We start from the raw sequence: 22,339 nt of genomic DNA on the forward strand, positions 1-22,339 counted from the left end.
GGTAGGCAGGCTTTTTACACTCACAGATGACCAGAGCAAACACTTTCAGTAAACAGGAAATGGATTTTGCGCATCGCCGCCATTTTGGTGCTAGCGACACGTTGGGGATTGGAAAACAAAACACCCAAAGTCCCACATCAAAGCCCCACTGCGCTGGCTTGCAAATAGCCGTAAAGCACTGATGAAACTAAAACTCCTTGTCGCAGTGCGCACACAGCGAAGATGACGTGGTAGCCCAGCTGCGCCGACAATTGACATCAGTGCGTTCCACCCCTTCGAATCTTCCACGTCATGGCAGAATGACACCCGGCTAACGATACATGACAATTCGCCGTTGTAATGAACGCGTACAGTAGGTAATGTTGAAAGAAAAGGGCGGCGTTTTAACCTCACTGGAGCCTTTAGGGAAAGGGTGAGGACAGAGAGTGTAAGAGTGCAGAGAGATAGAGGGGCAGGTAAAGAACACGTAGGGTATAGGGCGCACGTGGATAGTTTAAAGCAGTGCGGGCGGCAACTTTCGCCGGAGCAGTACAGGTTTGTAACCGCACACTGCGAAAAAAGAGCCTCTTAAACATTCCCTGTGCTGGTTGCCTTTTCAGCCAGTGATGGCTGTAGCAGAAGAGGACATAGTGATCAGCGGCTTCTCGGCCCGGTTCCCACAAGCCGACAGCCTGGCCGAGTTCAAGGAAAAGCTGTACGCCGGTGCTGACTTCGTCACGGACGATGAGACCCGTTGGCCTCGAGGTATGTGTGCCACACATATTGTTCTAAATGTTTGCGTTGAGTCTAAACTAAAGGAATGCACGCAAAAAGAAAACAGCATGCTTTTGCTCCTTGCGGAAACAAAGGGGTCAGGTTTGCGAACGAACATACCCGTGTCTTGTACAGCTATCGACGTGATAAACTTGAGAAATAAGTAAGTTTACGCCTAAGAACGCGGTAATAAGCAGAAAAAACGCAGAAATCACTTCCATTAATGCACATAGAGGCAGATAGCCCACAAACTGTGAGCATTAATCCTGGATCGTATCTTAAATAAGAAACCGATATTGCATATGAAATCTCATGGCACATGCGACCTCCTAGTGACACTTTAGAGCCGACTGGGTACTAATGAGGGCTAGGCCAAGCAACTAATTAATTTGGTGACGGAGAGAAGAAAGGCGGAGTGACTGTGTCATTGCGTAAACATCACAACTCCTTCGTGAAGGAAGGAAGGTGTGAAAGACAACAGACAGAAAAAATGGAGGGGACAAAATCACCGCCTTAACAGTGGCGCGAAAGGTGTAATTGGTTAAGGCACATATGTGCGACATTGGGCCTTGTATACCTTACATTCATATATCTGCCCTGAGATGGCAGGTGATGCCACTGGTGTGCCTTATGAGACCCAGGTTGCTCTTCCCGAGCAGCCTCTAGCAACCTATCATCAACTGAACTGCCACCTGCCACACTGGGCACTTTGCTCCCAGTCCAGTGGGCAGCTTATGATGACGCGCACGGTCACGTGAGCTAGGCGGTCCACCTGCTTCGTAACTTACTCCTATGGGGATTCTCGTGGACTTTTCTCCCAAGGCAATGACATGGATGACAATGCCAGCTTTTCTGTGACATGTGACCTTTAACAATGTCGCTTTATAAACAGAAAATATCCATATCAGTGCCTGGAGCTCAAGATATCCGCCTTACCTCGACACATAACCTAAAAGTAGTTTTTGTTATCCCCTGATTGACCAGCATCGAAAAAATGAAAATGCCATCAATTAAACGGCGAGTACTTGAAAAAGGCTTAAATTTCGCGGAGTAATCCACTGGCAAACTTTATTTTACTCGATTATAAGCTACAAACTACCTCTGCCGGAGCAAAATATTTAGTACAGGCTTCTATACTAAATCTCGAAAGAGTAGCTCCCTCAGGGGCCCTTACCCGAACATAGCATTGAAGCTTTCGAAATGTTTCGGTGAAGGTCCGTTCAAATCGCCTGCAACAATTTTGTTCAAATGAATCTCCAACTATTCTTATGAGTCAACGTAAAGTACAGACATCGCAAATAGCAAACAAACTCCATCACTGACGTTCCTTTCCGGCTTAAAAATAATAAACTGCTCAAATGTCAGGATAAATTTATTGGACGAGTCACGACGCAAGTAAATATAGATTGTCACGCTTCGCCACTAAGCCTGTATAGGCAGCGTGCAATGCGACGGCCGCTCAGCCGGTGGCGGATTTGTTCATTGCACTCGGTAGAGAAGCCGGCAGCACCGATCGGTCACTGTAGGCTTTTGCCCTCTTGTCTCATCGTGCATTTATTTTTTCTTTAGTATTTGTTTCTCATATAAGCAACATCTACTATGACGAAAACTTCAGGGCGAGTCTAGCAACAGTTTTGGTGTCAAAACGCTAGCAAAATACACCACACACAGAATTTTGTTTGTTCTTGTCTCGGGTTGCCACACAGTTGAGAGCTCAGTGTCTGATCACGTTTGGTATTGTTTCGTTGTTATTTGCATCTTTAAGTTTTATGATATCTGGAAGCCCTTGAAGCAACCGTCATATCCTCCTAAGTTCCCTGCTACTCGTGTTTGCTGTGCTAAGACAGTAAGATTTCAGCGCATCGCTGTTAAATGTTCGCTTCTGCTGTACAGGGCTGTACACTTCTGCGGCGCTTTCAAGTCACAATTCCTAGGTCTTGAGTGCAAAGTGAAGACAGGTCGGGTCGGTGTCACGCACAAGGGGTTAGCAAAAGAAACACTGTGCTCCAAGCACGCGGAACACGTATTTAACGCTCAATGATGCTTACTGAGAGTGGTTTCGAACGATATTTTTGGCCGCCTGAAAACACTTGAGCTTCAGCAAGCGCAAAATTTACTGAAACCTATACCCTCACTTTTAATGCTGTAGCACTAAGAGGCGCATTTGGCGATTTCGGGCATACCTACGTGCAGAGGGCAAAAGAAACACCTAGAACAACCTAAGTGTCTGTTTCGCAGCTACCAAAGCCACTGCTGCCAGGAAGGCAAAAAATGTCGATGAAAGCCTGTGCTTAAATGCACATGCTACATCCAGACCATTTTGAGCCAAATATTATCGCTAGATATCGCGTCTTCAGCCCGAAACAAGTCCAGGACGTGTTCTAGAGAAGCGTTTTGCCCTCTGTATGCATCTGAGCCTGCTTTGTGGCAAGCGGCCCACCTGCCCACAACCTGCCAGGTGTACACCTTCACCTGGGTGGAGGCCTGGGTGAAGGGTACACCTAGGTGAAGGCTTCCAAGGTGATACCTTCAGGTTAAATTACGTTAGGTCGAAGGTCTTTGTTGTGAAGACCGCTAAGGTTAAATGTATTTAGACTAAAGACCTTTATGGTACAGACCTTCAGGACAAATGGCTTTAGCTCGAAAGGACCTTAAGTGTCCACTGTAACTAGTACTACTGTATTATATTCCGCGCTTAGCCGTGCTAAGCCGTCTGCCATTGTTTTCGGCTTTCATCCGTTTACGACTGCACAACACATTTATTTTTCTTTATTTTTGGGAACCCATTTTAATAAGTATGCAGTTGTGAGCAAAAATGAAGAGACCACGCGAACTGGCAGAACTGCATACCAACGATTCCTGACTGGGCAGAGCCTGAATTCGAAATACGCATCGGACAGATTCCATAAAATGCTGGCTTGCTTACCCGCGCACTTCCTTCACGAACGCCTTTACGCACGCACAAAAACCGTCACAGCTAACGTCCGTATGGTCTCTCCATTTTGGTCACTCATGCGTGGGCTGCGTAGTACGTGGCATCGGCACGATTGTGTCTTAGCTGTACATCGAAGTGGTTGGTGCCGGTGACGATTTTTTGGCGATATTACGCACTCCAAAACGAAACTTTAGTAAAATCTACGAATGAGATAGTACACACTGAGGGAGCGGTCCGCGCGTATTATTGAGACATGCGGCAAGGTAGTCCGTGTCAGGTCAATGCGCGACTTTGAAATATGCGCACCTGAAAGGCAATGATAATATGAAAACGGAACAGGAGTGAATGTGACAGCCGAAGTGAATAACGAGTCTGTGAGACAACCATTCCAGCTGCGCCGCACAAAGTAGCTGGCCATCTAAGAGCCGCCTGCGGCGGATATCTGCCATGTATATGCATACAGTTCTCCCAGATATCTTTTACACAACGACGCGCCTCTTCACATGCACTCCAGAATGCAAGAAATCGACGGACGCCTGATAAAACAAAAATTCAAAGCCACGGACCTCGGCTGTTTTCGTATCGACGAATTAAGGAGGGCGACAGAGCCCACCTTTGAAATCTACGCTAGTCGGCTTTCATTGCTACGCATATACGCGATGCCAGGGCGTCCTTTTCAAGACGTTCGGAGTAGGCGGTTTTACGGGCTTTGGGGAGCTTCTTGCCTCAACTCTTCTCCGTATTGCGGGAAGGTGCGGACAGCTTCTTCGCAGAGCCATGTTTTGATGATGGCAGAAATTGAAGTTAAAAATTGGTTTTTAAAGAAAGAACTGACGCAGTAACTGTCTCACATATCTCGGTGGACACCCGAACTACGTCGTAAGGGAAGGGATGAAGGAGGAAGTGAAAGAATAAAGGAAGAAAGAGGTGCGGTAGTGGAGGTCTCCGGAATGATTTCGACCACCTGGGGATCTTTAACGTGCGCCTACATCGCACAACACAAGGGCGCTTTTGCGTTTCGCCTCCATTGAAACTCGGCACACTGATCACTTTTGTTGCGGAAGCAACACTATGGCCATCGTTTCGCCTCTTCAGCATGGCCGCAATTTCGCCGTGGCGGCGACTCCATGAATGACCTTGAGCCGTCGCCTAGCAACCGCAGCAGTTGCCGCCGCGGTTCGCCTGATGGCGCCGCCGGCGCTCGCTTCGCCAGATGGCGCCGCCGTCGCCGGCGCTTGCTTCTTCGTGTGCAAACAATAGAGCTTAGCCAAAACGCCTAAACGCCTAACCACAAGCGAATCCTAAGCGTAGCCAGGCAGCCGTTGCTATGGCAACATAACCAGATTTAACAAGAGCTAAACCACTGCCATTTAAAAAAAAATGTCTATAGCATGATAACAAATGACTCACACGGTTTGTTGTTAATAGATCGTAACCCGGTTTAACGGCGGAGGTCGTGCGCAGATCAACGGGCACCTCTTCTGGAAGCGTCTCAATTCATTCCTCTCAGACATGGCTCTTACAACCTGTGTAAAATCAACCACATGGAATCCGAACTGTTTTGAGCCGGAGCCGCTGTTTGCAGCTGAGGCCTGTGGTAGCGCAGGTTCCAAACAAGTCTCGAAAATAGTTAAAGTTGTACCTAGTGTCACCGAATGTTCGTCGAAATCCGGAGAATGAATATCGAGATCCAGAGAACTAGCCTTGAATATCAAAGATAGAGGAACTCTCCACTTCCCTGCTCCCTCGAAACGAAAGTACGTTTTCTGAAATTCCTCCTATTGAGAGTGGCACTTAACGTTAGGCATTCCCGTTCCGGACTACCGATACCATCCTGTCACTTTTTTAATACTTATTTCTACATGCATTTATTGATAGGAAGCAAATATCTGTTCAGTTACCAAGAAGCGGTGAAGCAATTGACTACAATGTTTTTTTATGTGTTATTTTTATTTTCCTGGATATTTTTGCATGGTTATCATTACTGCGTTAGCAGCATAGTCCTTTTTCGACGGAAAATCCGTGGTCTTTGGGCTTGTGCGCGTGTGTGTGGTTGCGCTTGTGTGTGTATGTGAAGCCTCCCCTCCCGAGTGCCCTAGCGGATTTGAACGGTTTGGGGCACCTTATGGGCGCCATCAATAAAAATGCATCTCCCACCTGTATGCCTCCAGCCTCCAGAATACCACGCTTCAGCGGAACCAGAAAGTGAAGGACAGATCAAGAAGCAATGGGAAGGTGATCAGTGTAAAGCGAAATATAAAAGCAACATTGCTAAAGCACATTTGTTGCAACGCTTCGTATGATCGCATGCGCATTTTCAAACTGTTTATTCCGTTTTGCATTCATTGCTTTGGTTGTGCTTCTGGCTCCCTCGAATGCGTCCATCATGTGGCCTGAAGTATACGGCAAATAAAAATAGGTAGAAAAATACAGAAGAGAAAAATACACGCGCCTAACTTCAAAATACGGTATTAAATTTGAGCTAACTATGGCGCAGAGTATTGGCTCAGCAGCAAGACCGGATACCGGATTGACGCTGTGGCTGCTGTGAATGTACAACAGTTTTGTGCAGCTCGCCTGGCCGGGTTTTTTAAGTGGGCGCACTTGCGCGATGACAAAACCAATGAGGAACACATACAACATGTACAGCGCGAAACTTCTGTTTTATTTCTTACAAAGCAAAGAAAGAGACGAACAGGCTTGTGGTCAAAACGAAACAAAAACTAGACATATTCAAGAAAACTTTGCGCAGAATAACACACGACAGAGGGAGAAGCACGTACACACACAAGAGCGCAAACTTGGAACTGTATTTTCGGAAACGATACATCGCCTTAAGAAGCAGAAAGGGCGCAGGCGTACAATATAGCCAGTGCAACACGTGTGGGAGCACATTGGTAAAGCAAATATAGCATCAGTGATAGGCACAATACAATTCAAACTCAGCGAAAATGCCCACAAAACAGGAACACGAAAACGAGTTATCGGTCGCGAAGAAAATTAAGTTCTTTTTTGAGAAGGGCTATCGTTGCCTTACTCACGCAGCCTTCAGTAGTAGATATCTCGAGGGCCTCCACAATTTCCCGGGCCACCCTATCGGAAGCTCTCCCGATAACCACCCCAGAACGGAGGAGAGGGCGGCACTGCTGTTTTTCTTCTTATTCCTGTCTTCCGATAGGGTGGCCCGGCAAATTGTGGAGGCCCTCGAGATATCTACTACGGAAGGCTGCGTCAGCAAGGCATCGGTAGCCCTTCTCAAAAAAGAACTTGTTTTTCTTCGCGACCGATAAACCGCTTTCGTGTTCCTGCTTTCTGGGCATATCCGCTGAGTTTGAATTGTATTGTGCCTATCACTGATGCTATATTTACTTTCCCAATGTGCTCCCACACGTGTTGCACTGGCTACTGTACGCTTGCGCCCTTTCTTCTGCTTAAGGCGATGTATCGTTTCCGAAAATACAGTTGCAAGTTTGCGCTCGTGTGTGTGTACGTGTTTCTCCCTCCGTCTTGTGTTATTCTGCGCAAAGTTTTCTTGTATATGTCGCTACACCAACTGGCCCAACGTTCTGCTCTACTAAAAAAAGTAGACGTTAGTGGTTCAGATTAGCAACACCATCGCCAAGGATAATGTCAAGCCAAAAATAAACAAACCCTACTTCTATTACACCTTACAGCAAATCAGAAATAACGGTTTAACATAAATTCAGGGTCTAAGAAAAGCAATCAGGTGACAATGAAACATGTGCAAAGTCAAAAGCAATTAACATCTGAACTCCATAAAACAAAGCATCATAATTAGCGTAGACTACACTGTGCGGGCTGTATGGGAACGGCAGTGGACATAGCTCAATTAAAGTCCGTGTAAATTCCAGGTCACCTGGGTCTGCCGGAGCGAATGGGCAAGATCCGTGACCTGTCCCTCTTCGACGCGGAGTTCTTCGGCGTTCATCCCAAGCAAGCGCACCGGATGGACCCCCAGATGCGCCTCCTGCTGGAGACATCGTACGAGGCCATGGTGGACGCCGGTTACGACCCGCAGACGTTCAGGGGTCGTAGTGTGGGCGTCTTTATTGGTTCCTACAGCACTGAATCGAACGAAGCTTTAAGCTTCGACTCGGAGAAGATTGACAGATACAGCGAGGTCGGCAGCTCGCAGTCCATGCTGGCCAGTCGAATCGCTTACTCATTCGACTTACATGGTGTGTTCCTTGAGAGTTTTTGTACTTATTGCTGTGCTTAGTGATTTCAGTTTCTTGTTTTCCTAACTGCATTGCAACACATGCAAGTGTGGGGAATAGCAGATACTTCGGCATGAGGAGAACAGCTGCGCCGCAAAACCACCTATAACCATGAATACTTTTCGCCGTTTCACGAGAACATGGACAGAATTATGAGTGCATTTTCTACTAACGGAGTGGCTTATTAACGATTTAATATTATCTGTGCACTTCTTTATATCGCTCACAAAACGCAATAGTAGAACAGGAACTTTTTCCTGAGGTAATAGTGTCATTGGCCTAACATATGTACATCCCAAATCTCCTGTCCTTCTTTCTGACATATGAGCGTCTTATTGTTTGGCATACGCCACCTTAATGAACGGTGGTCATGAGAACGCGCATACCTGCCCCTGAGTTCTGCATGCACTGTGAACTAGACACTTTCGGGCAGGAAAAAAGTTAATTCAGCACATCTCTTATTTTACATCATTGCCCGAGTTCGGAGTGGGCTCTCTCGAGTTTTTTACTGGTTGCATGAACGCCCTGTGAGAAAATTTTTCGCTTTCTCTCCTTTCAACCCTGGCAACTTGACATAAAGATTGTTTCCACGAAGCATTGTTTTAATGAATGTAAGCGTACTGCTGGAGACGAGAGGGAAATAAATCTTCATTTTTTGCCGTTGCAATGTTCTGCCTTTTTACCGTTGTTCTTTTGTGGAGCTGTAGATGAACGTGTCATTATTGAATTCAGTGGTGTTGTAATACAGCAATATGCAAGCCTTCGTGCATTCTTGGCATTTCCCGAAAGCGTATGAAATTCTTAGCGGATGTGAGGACTTTGCGGATCTGGACAAAGTAGCCTAGCTGTGAAAAGGGTGTTAGGAGACAAAATACAAATATTTTACAGTGGCTTTGCCTTGCTGCGTAATGTGCGCCGCGCACTAGACAGTCTCTTGATACTCGAAAGCACTGGCAAAGTGTGCAAACGTGCTCTTTAGTCTTAAGGAAGGTTCAGCGCCAGTCCTGTTGGTTGTGTCCCCGTTTTTTGCGCTGCTATTACCTTCCTTAAGATGAACCACCGACTAGCCCATACAAAACTTTTTATCGATTGTATCAGCGCCAGTCCTGTTGGTTGTGTCTCTCTTGTGTCCCCGTTTTTTGCGCTGCTATTCCTTAAGATGAACCACCGACTAGCCCATACAAAAATTTTGATCTTTAGTCTTCTCGGTGGCGATTTGTTAATGCATTCTCTGAGGGCCGGCAACGCATATGTAAGTCCTTTACGGTAGCCACATTTTCGCCTGACTTAATATTCCTGGGTAATTTCGTTCGCTTTTTTTAATAGGTGTATCCTTCGAGCCTACGTTTTTTTTTTAAAAAACACCTCACTCCTGTCTCTGAAGATACAATGGATGCAAGGTCATGGACATTGATCCGGTATCTTGTAGTACAGTACTGAAGCGTTCGGTATGAGCGTAATAAAACGAATTATAGTAACATGTAGCCCGTTTCATGAGCAAAATATTCAATAATCTGTGCATTTTTCGAATCTTGCGCTGAGTTTACAAAATGTTTTCGTGTGGTTTTTGAGATATTTCGCCATGACTTGCTTCACGCTTTAGGGGAGTCCTTTTGTAAACTAACCTTTCCACAAGTGCTATGCGTATAGTGAGTGGATGTTCCTTGCGTTTCTTATTGGCTACGAGGAAGGCATACGGAGTCCACGTGCATTTTTATGTGAGCCAATAACAAATCACACGTAATTGTGGAAATCGTTATACGGAGCGCCTCACCGGCGAAGTGACCCAGTGAATGGTAAACATCCACTTTTGAAATAGTAACCAGCCACTGTTTTCATTCTGGCCTTCATGTGCGTTCCCAGGGCCAAGCCTGGCAATAAACACGGCGTGCTCGTCCACAATGGCGGCCCTGAACCACGCCGTCCGGTCCCTCCGCTCTGGAGAGTGTGAGGCGGCCATCGTAGGCGGAGCGGCGATCTGCCTGAAGCCGAATACATCACTGAGTTTTCAGCGCCTTGGAATGTTGTCCCCGGATGGAAAGTGCATGACCTTCGATTCCCGTGGTGAGTTGACTGTTTATTTCCTTAATGCGTTGTTCTTACCGCTGTGACCAAAACGTTCGGGACTCATGAAGGCTGTGTCTTCATGTCGCGAAGGTTAAACCTTGCTCAGTAATTATTGTTTTTATGAAGGCTGTTATTCCAAAAAGTAACAAATCAATACAACTTTTTGTACCAGGTGCAGGAAGTATTTGGAAATTAACATTTTCTTTAAGAGTCAAGGTACTCAATTCCGGCATTCCACGTATCTTTTCTCTCCTCAGTGCGAAAAAGCACGTTATCGCAATAAAAAGATAAAACAATGGCACAAAATAGGGAAGCTATTTTGTAGTAAAAAAATGCGCTCTTCCGGATTCAATGCGCCGTTTAAAGCGACCTCTCAGTAGTAAACGTAATAAATGACATATTTCGTGGGTCAGCCCCGCCGCGGTGGCTCAGTGGTTACGGCGCTCGGCTGCTGACCCGAAAGACGCGGGTTGGATCCCGGCTGCGGCGGCTGAATTTCGATGAAGGCGAAATTCTAGAGATCCGTGTCGTGTGCGATGTAAGTGCACGTTAAAGAACCCCAGGTGGTCGAAATTTCCGGAGCCCTTCACTACGGCGTCCCTCATAGCCTGAGTTGCTTTGGGACGTTAAACCCCAACAAACAACAACAATATTTCGTGGGTCAGAAAAGGCAAACTCAAAACACTTGACAACATTGAAGGTTGCAGGACAATTAACACGCCTGTAACGCCTCTGCGTTGAGCACTAAACTTCGGCTTGTGCCCGCCGAAGAAAAAGGAGGAAGGGATAACCTGGAATTTACTAGAAGGTGGGCGCAGCTACGCGTGCGAGGCTTAGCAAAGCCTGGTTCCTCTTCTCTAAGCAACGCGCATTTCGTTAGTACCGAACGCCACCGCTGTGACTCGAAACGTACAATCAGGCATGCGGACGGATAGCGAGCGAAAAGATTTTATCATAGTGCCCTTACGTTCATTCCGTGCCTTCCATGCACTGCTGACGAATAAATCGAGAGTACAGGGGTCAATTTCCCTGTGTAAATTGTATACGAGGAAGGTATCCTCATAACGCCCTCGCTTTCGGTCTGTAGACACGATTAAAAATGATATGCATATTGTGAGTTGCATGGAGTCGCCAGTTTGCGAAGACAAAAACGCAGAACGGGGGCACGCAGCTCTAATACTAATGCACAAGCAAATACATTTCTAAAGCTTGTTTTCTGCGTGAGCCACATGTCAGTCGGTTAATTTTGCTTACCTGTCGACCTAAATGCAAAGAAATTACGCTTCTAATTCTGTCATTCACCCGGTGTACAAGTCTACAACGTCGACGTTATATATTTCAAATTCTATCTGAAATGCCCATCCCTCCACTCCGCATTTACGCCAGTCGTTTTTACACACCAGAAAGTGTTTTTTTTTTTGCGTCTAGTTTATACCTTTTATACCGTCGAGCAACGAAGGACCTTCCAACGAGGTCGCCAATAAAGTAAAAAACATTGCCCGGCTAGCGGGAGCTTTAAAAACAAGATTGATATACAGGCGCCCTCAAAAGCGGGCACTGCAACCATCAATTTAACCCTTGAAATTGAGTTCATTAAAAAAATAGTTTTACTATGGGTACGACGACGTTCTTTTATTTAGGCACATCAGGTCGTAAAACGTGACTATGATTAAAAATGTAGAGTTACCTCGAAATTGTTTATTACGCGTGTATATCAATCACTCTTTTTATTTAACTCTTGGAAATTCGAAGCTTCAGAATTTCGTGCAGGCGAATTGACCTCGTGTTATCTCCCATTTGTGTTTATCAGGTCAGTTTCTTCGAGCATTGTTTCGATCTTAGCGCCTTTTCCGGCTACTCCTTTACTTGTATAGTATAGGAGTATCCTTGCACACAGTGAGCGATTTGCCTATTGCGCTGCGGCAGGAACGGACCCGGGCAGTGGCCGGATTCAGAAAAGTGATAATTTAGAGGGTCCGAGACGTACAGGGGCTTGTTGGAGCGGGCCTGATCAGGCTCTGGCGTTGAGCTTCGTTGACCGGAATCTTTCTTCAGCCAGAAACGCTCTGTACCTTCTAATTATTTCTGCAGAAGTAGCGAGTGCAGCCTGGATCATCCATTCTAGTGGTGAAGGAACTAAGGTGGTGTCCTCCTCTTTTGATACCAGTAGGTCTTATCTTGTAGCGATTATTTTACTGACTCCATTCCTCCATCTATATGCTCTGGCTCGCAACTGCCTGCGACTTCAGGGTTAGCTTTGTGATGTCACAGACGAGTATTGAAAAAAAAGGAACAAAAATGGATTGGATAGAGAGCATTAGAGAATTTGTCTCCGCCATATGCACTTTGGTATTATGCTCTCCAGCTAAGGCAAGAAACATGTTAGGTTATGACGGCATTCCGACCTATTGCAGGCAATGGCTACGTGCGAAGCGAAACTGTGGGCGTATTTTTCCTTCAACGAGTATCGGATGCTCGTAGAATATACGCCAAGATCTCCCATATCAAGGCTTACTCCGACGGATACAAGAGTGAAGGTGAGTGCATCCCTGGGAGTAGTTTTGCTTGATAGCGTTTAGTAAAATCATGTGAAAGTATAGACTTATGCACTGCAGCTTTGTACTAGTGTTAAAGCAGCCATTCGGTTCCGCGAAGTGTCTTATTTTTATCGCGGTTTTGTGAATTAAAAAAATGGCATTTTACAAGGTAGCAGCGATTCTGACTCTGAAATGCTCTCTTGGAGTAAGCGTTCTTAATTTTTCTTTCCTAGACAAATATCTGAGCTGGGCAAATAACTACGGGCTTTAAGCTATTGCCAGTCAAGAGACCTGATATTTTTTCTTCGTGGGAAATGTTAATTAAGCAGAACCCTCTAAGCGAATCGTTTCTGTCACCTCCACGCTCCTTTCAAATGACAAATCCATATTACTGGACCTGTTTACAACTAATATTGGCACTTCAGCTCTCCTAGCAGAGGCAGAAAGCTCGGATATCAGTCAACATCCCCCTACACAGTCGAGGGCACCTGCACGTATTGTGACAGTTGCGCTGAATCCGTTCATTGTATCTGAAATCCGCAGTAGGTGGACTTCCCATATTACAGCCAAGAATCCAGAGAGAGACAATAATCGCGCTTATTTCTTTATTAATGTCCGCTATGCCTGGTTGCTATTTCACAATGCCACAATTGTCACAATGCTTTTGAACCTCATCAGCGTGGTCACGTGTTCTTCACTGGGACCCTTGCTTCCGATGAGCTGCTCCAGACAAAAGATATATAATTAACCGAGGTTGAAGTTTTGACGTAAACTGCTGATAGGTCGGCCTCCTCGCAGAGAAGTCGCCAGAGTCAGTGGTAGTCGCTGCAGTGTCCCGGCGGCCCTAGCTTCACTTCTTAATGAATACAGTTTTTAGGAATATATCTGAAATTAGCACGCTCTTTTAGCACAAAAACAAGAAATACTGGAGATATTTGAGCATGAACCACTTTGGGTGTTTATATTGTGACGAAGAAGGCGGAGCTGGCAGTGGCGCGGGACGGAGCACTTTTCATATAATATGAGATTTCTTTCACATAATGTGAGATTTCACTGTAACAATCAACACAACCGCAAATAATGTATTACTCCATATTTTAAAAACGCAGTAGGCGGAGTTCGAGGTAATTTCATCAAGACTGGTCAAATGGCATTTATGCGCGGCCACAAGTATCGGATGTACCACCATCAGCTTACACTGAATTTCAGAGTGCGCAGTACACGTCTACACAAGTTTTGAAGAGATATAGTTTCAGAGGAGGTCTATTTTTTTATTTTCGCCGGAGACACGGCAGAACGACCAACCAAGTTATTGAGAAAGACACTGTTTGCGCGAGCCTAAAAAGACTCTATAGACTGACTGTTATCGACATTTCCGAAGATTTCTCACTGTTATCAAGCTCAGAAGTAACTTGATGAACTGTGAGATGACATGCACATGTGCTGAGCTCTAAACGTCAAAAGCCTAGCTGAAACCGTGAAAATCTGTGAAGATAATACAGTTTCAGGGATGATGTTGGTAAAAGTGCACCTGGAGTGGATAGGTCATGAATGGAAAAGTAGGATTTCATTGGATGAGTCGAAGCTCTTGCTGTACAGGCATGATGCGATTCATTGTTTACATCGCCCTAAACGCAATTTATATGGGCCTTGTCAACAGCTTCCCACGTTAAACGACAGAGACGGGAACGTAATGGCAAGGGGCTGATTCTCCACTCCTGGAGTTTGTCGCCTTGTCTGATTTCAAGGCACTATGAGCGAAGAGGTTGATCAGGGCATTCTTAAAAATGTCGTGCCTTCATCGCCACGCAAGTATTTAAAATTTAATACTGTCGAATCCCGTTAGAGCAAAATGGTTTATAAGGAAATAATGCATACAACGAAGGAATGAGAATTCCCTTGAACGCTCGGTCAACACGTGCTATAAGGAATCTGCGGCTATAACGAAGTAACCGTTGGGCCTCTTCAACTTCGTTGTAACGAGGCTCAATTGTAAGTGTTGCATCAGAATTTCGATCCCAAGCACTTTTCTTCAGATGCTTAGAATTGGATGGTGAAGAGGAAAGCGGAGTTGAGGCTGCTGAGTTGATTTGTATGGACTATATTTTAATAAGCATCGCGCATCATCCTAGGGACAAAAAGTCAGCAGTGCCAGGCAGAAAGTAAAGAAGCTGCTACAATAGTGGGGAAACATGGGCTAAACGTTCACTGACAGCTTCCTGGACTCCATGCCTCGGCGGAGTCAAGCAGTGATCGCCGGAAAAGATTTGCCTTTAAAGTACTGACGCATTAGTTTATTGCGAAAAAACATTCCTGAAATTGTTGCCTAATTTTTAATAAAAGACAGACAATAGCCGAGAGATTTGTGCAGTGGAGAAAACAGTTCTTCAATAAATTTGCTGCGGGAACAAAATGCCGCCTTTCGTGATGTTAAACATCGAAACTCCAGAAACTGAAATATATTTTTGTTCACTATTGTATGTATATGTGTACGTGTATGTATACTTCCATTCCAGTATGTTATCACTATTTTGGCCTCTATAAATATGTTACTTTTCATATATATCACTGCTGTTTGTGCTTGCGTGGCTCCTATTGTATTAATGCAGACGTTGTCTCTGTTATTATTCTTGTGCATTTTTTGTGCGCAAAATGACATCCATCTTTTCATTGCTTCTCTGTCATACTTAATGATTGTGATTTTTTCGTTATGGTGGCTGAGTGGTTATGGTGCTCAGCTGCTGACCCGAAAGATGCGGATCGATCTCGGCCGTGGCGGTCGCATTTCGATAGAGGCGAAAGGCTAGAGGCCCGTGTACTGTGCGATGTAAGTGTACGTGAAAGAATACCAGGTGGTGGATATGATTTGGAGCCCTCCAGTACGGCCTTCCTCGTAGTCGAAGTCGCTTTGGGTTGCTGAAATCCATGAAAGCGGACATATAATGATTTTATTTTGTTTATATATATACTTTGCTCCAGCGCTTTTCTGCTGCCAGCCAAGTACGCATTGTCCGTAAAGGCTGTAAATTTTGGTTTGGGCTATATTATTTCCACTATCCCCAAGGGCAGTGTCGGTGGATGGGGATTTTTCTTTCTAGAAAAGTAATTGAGCGCTGGTCCTTCTGCGACGAGCGCAAAGGCAGACATGACGGAACGTGCACTGACTCCAACAAAGTTAATTGGAACGCACACTCGTTACGTTTATTTATAACGAATGGACATTTATGACCACAGCACAAAAATAAATGGTAGATTAAAGAGGCCACTCAAAATTACATCGCCTATTTTCTAGCAATCATATTTCACTAGCCAGCAGGAAAACTGAAATGGTGCGGCTGCACACGTCCCCTCTTTCCTTGTGAAAAAAATACTTCTTGCAGTTCGCGTGCTAAAATATTTTTAGAGTTTTAATTTCTTCAAGTTGTTGCTTACAGTTGTCATCGTTGCCGGTTTTGCAGCAATGACAAAGGGTTGGTAGATTCTGGTTCGAGTCTTATTCTCTGGCACGTTCGCTGACACAACATCTAGTTCTACCGACATATAATTTGCCACATTGAGGGTGGACCTCGTACACCACATCAGTGGCGCACCAAACGTGCTTGTTTGGGTATTTACTGAAAAAGTGCATCAAAAACTAGCCTCGCAACGTGTTTTGAATCTTGATGTTAGAATAAATTGAATTCAAGCTGAAACTGAAATTTTGACTGTGGGCACGTGCCCTGCCTGCAAGCATACTTGCCAAATAATGGAACAATTGACTTCAGATGTGTTATTTGCTATGCTTCATGCTTTGTTTTGCTTGTAGCATACCACGGATATCTAATTTTGGTTCAATCTTGAACACAAAGATAGCACAAAACATGCCGTGACAGTGCCGCGTTTCAGCAGGGAAGAGACAGTTCTAACACACAGGGTTCACTCAGCGAATGCTTTATTCTCCATTCTGCCCCTTTAGTGACCCGTACCTCCGAGGTCAGCGAGGGAGTGGTTGACCACTTACCACGGAATCATCAAGAACTATCCACTTGACCGAAGTCTTTATCAATTGGCCGACAGGTCCTTATCGCACACGCAGGAGATCTCCTGGTGCAAGCTTCAAACGCACGCCTTTCCAAATTTTGCAGTTATCTCCCATATCACTCCACCCTCCACACTCTCAACTGCAGATTTTGCGGTGGGTGCGCTGCCCTACCCCACATCATGTGGGCCTACACTATCACCCCTTTGCCTCAATCACTACCGACGAGCAGTGGGAGACCGCTGTGCGCAGCTCGGAGCAGGGCCTTCTGGCTCGGCTCGTCTAACGGGCTGATTGGGTCGCCTAGGCTGATACGCTCTTGGTCATACGGCGGGGTTGAACTGCTGCGTTGTGAGGTTCACCGCCTCTCCAACTCAGCTAATAATCAGCCCATAAATTTTATTGCCTGCCTCTTTGCCACGTGTCTTCCAGTGCCCGCAGGCTATCCCATGCCATAGAGGCCGGTGTACTTAAAAGCAACTTCCTAGTACATTTGACATTTCTTGGCGTAGGGATGAACTACGGCTTCAGTATGAAACAGTATACATGAAGAAGTTATGCTTGCTGCTCGTGAGTGTTACGTTGCCACTGCGGGAAATTTGGCGCGCCATGCTAGCTCACATGCTCTGCTTCAAAAACACATCTAAAACATCTGCTCTTGAAGCGAGCGTACCCCTTGTACTCTACAAAAATTAGCAATATTTGTTTTTTGCTTGTACCGTGCGCAAATCTGCAATTCACGCTGTTCTCTTGTCTTCCATTCTGAAACTGTGATGATTTATTGGACGAAATCAACCAAAACTCTTGAGGGATTTTCATGCCTTCTCAACATCGCTATCATATAGTGCCTAAAGTACTTGAGAGTATGTGTAAAGGACGTGGCTCTTGTGCGCTTTTCCAGGAATCATTTATCCGTCGAGCAAGGCGCAACAACAGCTCCTGAGGAGTGCCTACGCTGAAGCGAACGTGGATCCACGCGATGTGGCTTACATCGAGGCCCACGGTACAGGAACCGCGGCGGGCGACAGTAACGAGTTGTGCGCCATCAGTAACGTCTTCTGTCATCCGGGGCGTGACAAGCCGCTTAAAGTCGGATCCGTCAAGAGCAACGTAGGACACGGCGAGGCTGCATCCGGTAAAGGGAACTGCACATCAGATTTTGTTATCTTTCTTTAGAAGATTTACAGCATCATGTCTTGCTAGGAACAGAATTATGATTGTAGTGCAAATGCGACTGTCTTTAATTTCAACGATTAAGTGAATTAACTGATCAGTAATCGAGTCTTGACCCAGAATGTAACATTAGACCCGAGTGGCTGCATCTAGGAATTTAACGTCATCCGCAACGTGTTCTTTCGTGTTCTGAATAAAGAGAAATGTCAGAGAGGCAGTGCGGTGCCGCTGGGCATCAGCAGTGGACGAAAGCGAGCTGATAGCTACTTTTTCCGAATTGCGTCTTTTGTGCAGCGGGACTTGACACGGTCATTTAAATTTGGAGGAACGCTAGTTGACATTGGCTTTCGGGCCATTAGCCAATAAAGCATCGGCGAGATGAGGTAAGGAGGTCCGCTGGCTTCTACGGGTAAAAAACAAAAAAACAAAAAAAAAAACACGCGCGGGTGTCTGATACAGTTCATCGCAACAAAAAAAAAAAGACATTTTGGGACAGCTACAGCTCTCTTCTTGATTATTACGCAATGCAACTGACAATGTCGAAACCTGAATTCTTTTCCTTTGGCCATGGCGAGTGAGCTATAACGTTTTTCAGCTATGCTTCCTGACAAGACAGTATGCCGCCACACCACCAATTACATAACCAAGCGTGTAATCCCGGTGATCCACAGTGCAACTTTTAGGAGCGTAACGAGGTGCAGAGAGGTGTGATTGGCTGCACCTCGGTAGCTAATCTTTACGCATGATCCGACGGAAGTATAATGGTAAGTTTAGCTTGACTGAGAAAGAGAAACAGTGGGAATAGAAGGCGCAGCAGGCGTCTGAGTAGTCAAGCAGCTCAAGAGGAATGGGAGTGCTCTGGGGCTTACCACAGGAGCGCACGTGAGGATGTGAATGGCGTCGGATGAGTTGCGACCAGAGGCCAGCCGTTGCATGAAGGTTGCTTTATTTAGTTGATTGACTCTACCATTTCCACAGGCTGTGAAGGAAGGTTTGTGTCCTGTGCACTATACTGAGCATGAGACGCCGGCCATAGCGCGCCGTATTATGAAATGCTGTGGTGGTGGTTAAAGCTAGTGTAATAGTCTTTACTGACATGCGATGTGTGACTGGTAATGCTCGGTCCAATTTGATGTGGTGATTCGTCATGTTTACATCAATACTATTTAATGACCCTGTGAAGCTTGCGATCACTTTTTGTAGCGTAAGCTAGCTGATTGTAAACATCTTTTTCATCTGCTTAAAAAGATTTATGGTGTGTAAGATCAAGAAACTAGCAAGGTATTTAACTGAGCCCAGCAACAGCACCTCTTAGTTTTTCTTTTATGTGAATACAAGTACATTTGCCACATTTTCAATATCTGGTTCCCGACTATCCGTATTCTGAGCTTGGCAAACATCCAATGCCAATCATTATTTTTTTTTTTTCACAGGCGTCAGCTCTATTGCCAAGGTTATTCTGGCCATGGAGACAGGCACCATTCCTGGAAACCTGCACTTCAAAGAAGCAAACCCCAACATCCCATCTTTGCGCGATGGAAGCATCGAAGTTGTGATCAAAGAAACTCCTTTCTCTGGCGGTCCGGTTGGCATAAATTCGTTTGGAATGGGGGGCTGCAATGTCCACGCCATTGTTGAGCCAAGTAAAGGCCCTCACGTGAATGATATTCCGCGTGATAAGTGCGACGTTCCAAGGCTAATTCTTGCGGCTGGACGAAGCAAGGAGTACTTACTGGTGAGTTTATTTGTTCAGAGAATACTTTGTGAGGGTCGCTATGCAACCATCACTTGAGGAGGATCTCGTGATAAGGTGCACGTTTAATTTTATTCACGTGCAAAAATAGCTTCCAGTATAGAAACTTTCCATGTTAAGGCGGTGACTTGGGATAGTTGGTATGTTTTTCTAGCCATACATATTTCGGTCCAGGCGCAATAAAAACAAGTTGCTAGTGTGCGCGTTGTGCCATCGTGCCCTTTCTCGTCCTACGCTTCTGCGCTGTTTTTCCTTCTTAAATACAAATTTTCCTCACCACCGAAGCCACAAAGGCAATAGAGTGGAACATCGTTATAACGAAGCTGAAGTGGCTCGGCGATTACTACGTTATAACCACAGCTTCGCTATAGCCCTTGTTTATCAAACTTCGAAGGGGTATCATCATTCCTTCGTTATATCCATTATTTCGCTATAATTCTGGTATAGAAAACTGAAACAAGAGCTTGTAATTAAATAATAACTACAAGAATACAGGCAAATAATTGAATACTCTCGATATATATGCGCGCACTGATAAAATATAAAGAAAGAGCATTAAAAACTCAATTAAAAAAAAAGCAAATATGTATGGTAGTTTCAGTGGTCAAAATACGATAAGTACACGATACAATTTGGCAGCCACATTAGAGAACAAACGCCCTTACAGCAAATGTTAAGTTGACAATTCGAGCAACAGAATAATAATAATACTTTTGGCGTTTTTTATACACGAGGAAACTCAAAGTTTATACTACTAGAAATGGGTCGGCCAAAGAAATTAATCCTCAGCGCGCTTAATAAATTACCCCTTGTAGTCTTTCTTGCTTGGAGAGCGGTCTCTGCGCGAGAGGCGCCGCGGCTGCTGAATGTTTATGTAGCTCGGCTGCTGACCAGAAAAAGACGCGGGCTCAATGTCGCCGCAACGGTCTCATTTTGATGGAGGGAAGGCGCGAATTTGCCCACATGAGAGTAAAAAAGGAGTCATGTGTCCTCTACCGTACCCTTTTTAGGAGTATGGTATGGCGTCCAAGTCAATGGGTAGATTTTGGTCACTAAATATACGGTATGCTTACGCTTGGCAACAGAGGCCTAACGCAAAGCTTAGTCATTTGATTCCGATAGCAATTGATGATTGAAACCATATTTGGAAGGTGGCTTTTAAATGGGGTGCCTGAGAGCTTGAGGTTAGAAAATGGAGCATACTGAAGGGTTGCGAAAAATCTTCGTAACTGCTTGAACTTTTTCTTGTTTTGAAGAGGGAATTTCTTTGAAATTGTATTTATTTCTTTTATTGTTGAAGATCTACCCCAGGGGCTCGGCACCATACCCTGCCCCTAGAAGGTAGTGGTCGAGAGGAGTGCTTACTCGCGTTTTGCTTCCATAGAGGCGAATTAGCGTTTAGAATGTAGAGGCTCGTGTAATGTGCAGTGTAAGCGAACGGTAAAGAACGACGGGTGTGAAAAATTATCCGAAGTTGTCCACTATGACTGCGAACATAGACTGGGTCGCTTTGGGAGGTTACATCCGACGGAATCAACTAACAGCTAAAACAAGTCTTCGCGCGAGATTAATCTCTGGCGCAAAGTTTGACTTATTGAGGATCTGTCGCGATTTACTTGTGTTCAAGAAGCTACGCACTGAATCCTTGATTTTTGAACTAGGTAAGCCGACGAAGTGCTTGCCGCCTACACGTAACTGTTTTGCGTTTGTTTGGGGCATTTGGGTGAAAATCATTAAAAGCATAGATTTGCATAGATGCATAGAAATGTGCTGAAAAACTAATGTTGATCGTGGATTGGTATGAAAGGTTTGTGAAAAGTTATAGATTTTCTTTTTTGCTTTAATGCGTGGCTACTCGTACCTGAGCATTTGCTGTGTGTGTGTGGCCTACGAGCGCCTAGAAACAGACACAGATTCCCTCTAACCAAGAACGAGCTTTTTGCTTTTGTTCTCCATCATGTATAGGGCGGAAATTGAGATGTGCACATTCATTGCAGCGCACGCTGGACCGATTGGAAGAGGAAGGGCCTTACCCAGACTCGGCGTACGCGCTGCTCAATCGGATCGGCCAGCCGAGTACGAAGCAGTTTCCCTACCGAGGCTTCGCTTTGATTCCTGTGGACGGCTCCAGCAAGAAAGTGGTCAAGTTCGTGGAGCAGGCCCCATGCGGAAAGCGCCCCCTCTGGTTCGTCTTCACCGGCATGGGCTGCCAGTGGAGAGGCATGGCACACGAGATGATGCAGTTGGACGTGTTCTCTCGCTCTATTCGACAGTCGCATGACCTTCTATCGCAGTTGGGCGTCGACCTCATCGAGGCTGTCACCAGTGACAAGGCCGAAGAACACTGTATGGCATCGGTGCAGGCTTCCATAACTGCTATTCAGGTATGTCAAGCTTCACTGGCTACTCAATACAGTTCTGAGGCGCGCGAAAGTAACGGCAAAAAATTAGGCAGTGGCTTAGCTCTGGTTAAGCCTTGATATACAAGCGAAAAGCTGCAGTTATGCTTGGTTTGACGTCACGGCTGTCGCAGCTCGCGCACAATGCACTGGGAGCACCACGATAACGGTGGAGGCGTTCGGCCGTCCACACACTGCCTGTGCGAAGGCGGAGGAGGAGACGGTAAACCGCGCGGGTAAATTTTTGGGCGCACTATGGCTCTGTAAAGTGCTGCAAGGCGAAAGCGTTTCTTGGAGCACTGCTTTTATTTTTTTTAATTTTCATAATTATTTTCCGAATTTTTTGTTCCTTTTCTTATTTGTATTGTTTTTATTATTTTATTTTTCATATTTTCTTTTCCATTTTATTTTTTATTTCCGTTTCTTCCCTTATTTTCTTACTTTTCATATTCAATTTTTTTCATTT

At 45.3% G+C, this 22,339-nt stretch overlaps 1 protein-coding gene across 1 annotated transcript in view; it reads left to right on the top strand.

Annotated features, from left to right (window-relative positions):
* The first annotated feature begins 605 nt into the window (after nucleotides 1-605).
* Nucleotides 606-22,339, top strand: part of LOC149343447 (fatty acid synthase-like) — a 79,790-nt gene continuing 58,056 nt past the window's right edge. The window contains exons 1-7 of the mRNA XM_089546970.1: nucleotides 606-744; nucleotides 7,561-7,887; nucleotides 9,790-9,990; nucleotides 12,408-12,530; nucleotides 17,450-17,683; nucleotides 19,155-19,456; nucleotides 21,472-21,858. Coding sequence (XP_089403096.1) covers nucleotides 606-744; nucleotides 7,561-7,887; nucleotides 9,790-9,990; nucleotides 12,408-12,530; nucleotides 17,450-17,683; nucleotides 19,155-19,456; nucleotides 21,472-21,858 — 1,713 coding nt within the window. The remainder of the gene's footprint in view (nucleotides 745-7,560; nucleotides 7,888-9,789; nucleotides 9,991-12,407; nucleotides 12,531-17,449; nucleotides 17,684-19,154; nucleotides 19,457-21,471; nucleotides 21,859-22,339) is intronic.

This window comes from Amblyomma mixtum, chromosome 5 (genome assembly GCF_055824585.1).
Source record: "Amblyomma mixtum isolate Tamu chromosome 5, ASM5582458v1, whole genome shotgun sequence".
NCBI lineage: Eukaryota > Metazoa > Arthropoda > Arachnida > Ixodida > Ixodidae > Amblyomma > Amblyomma mixtum.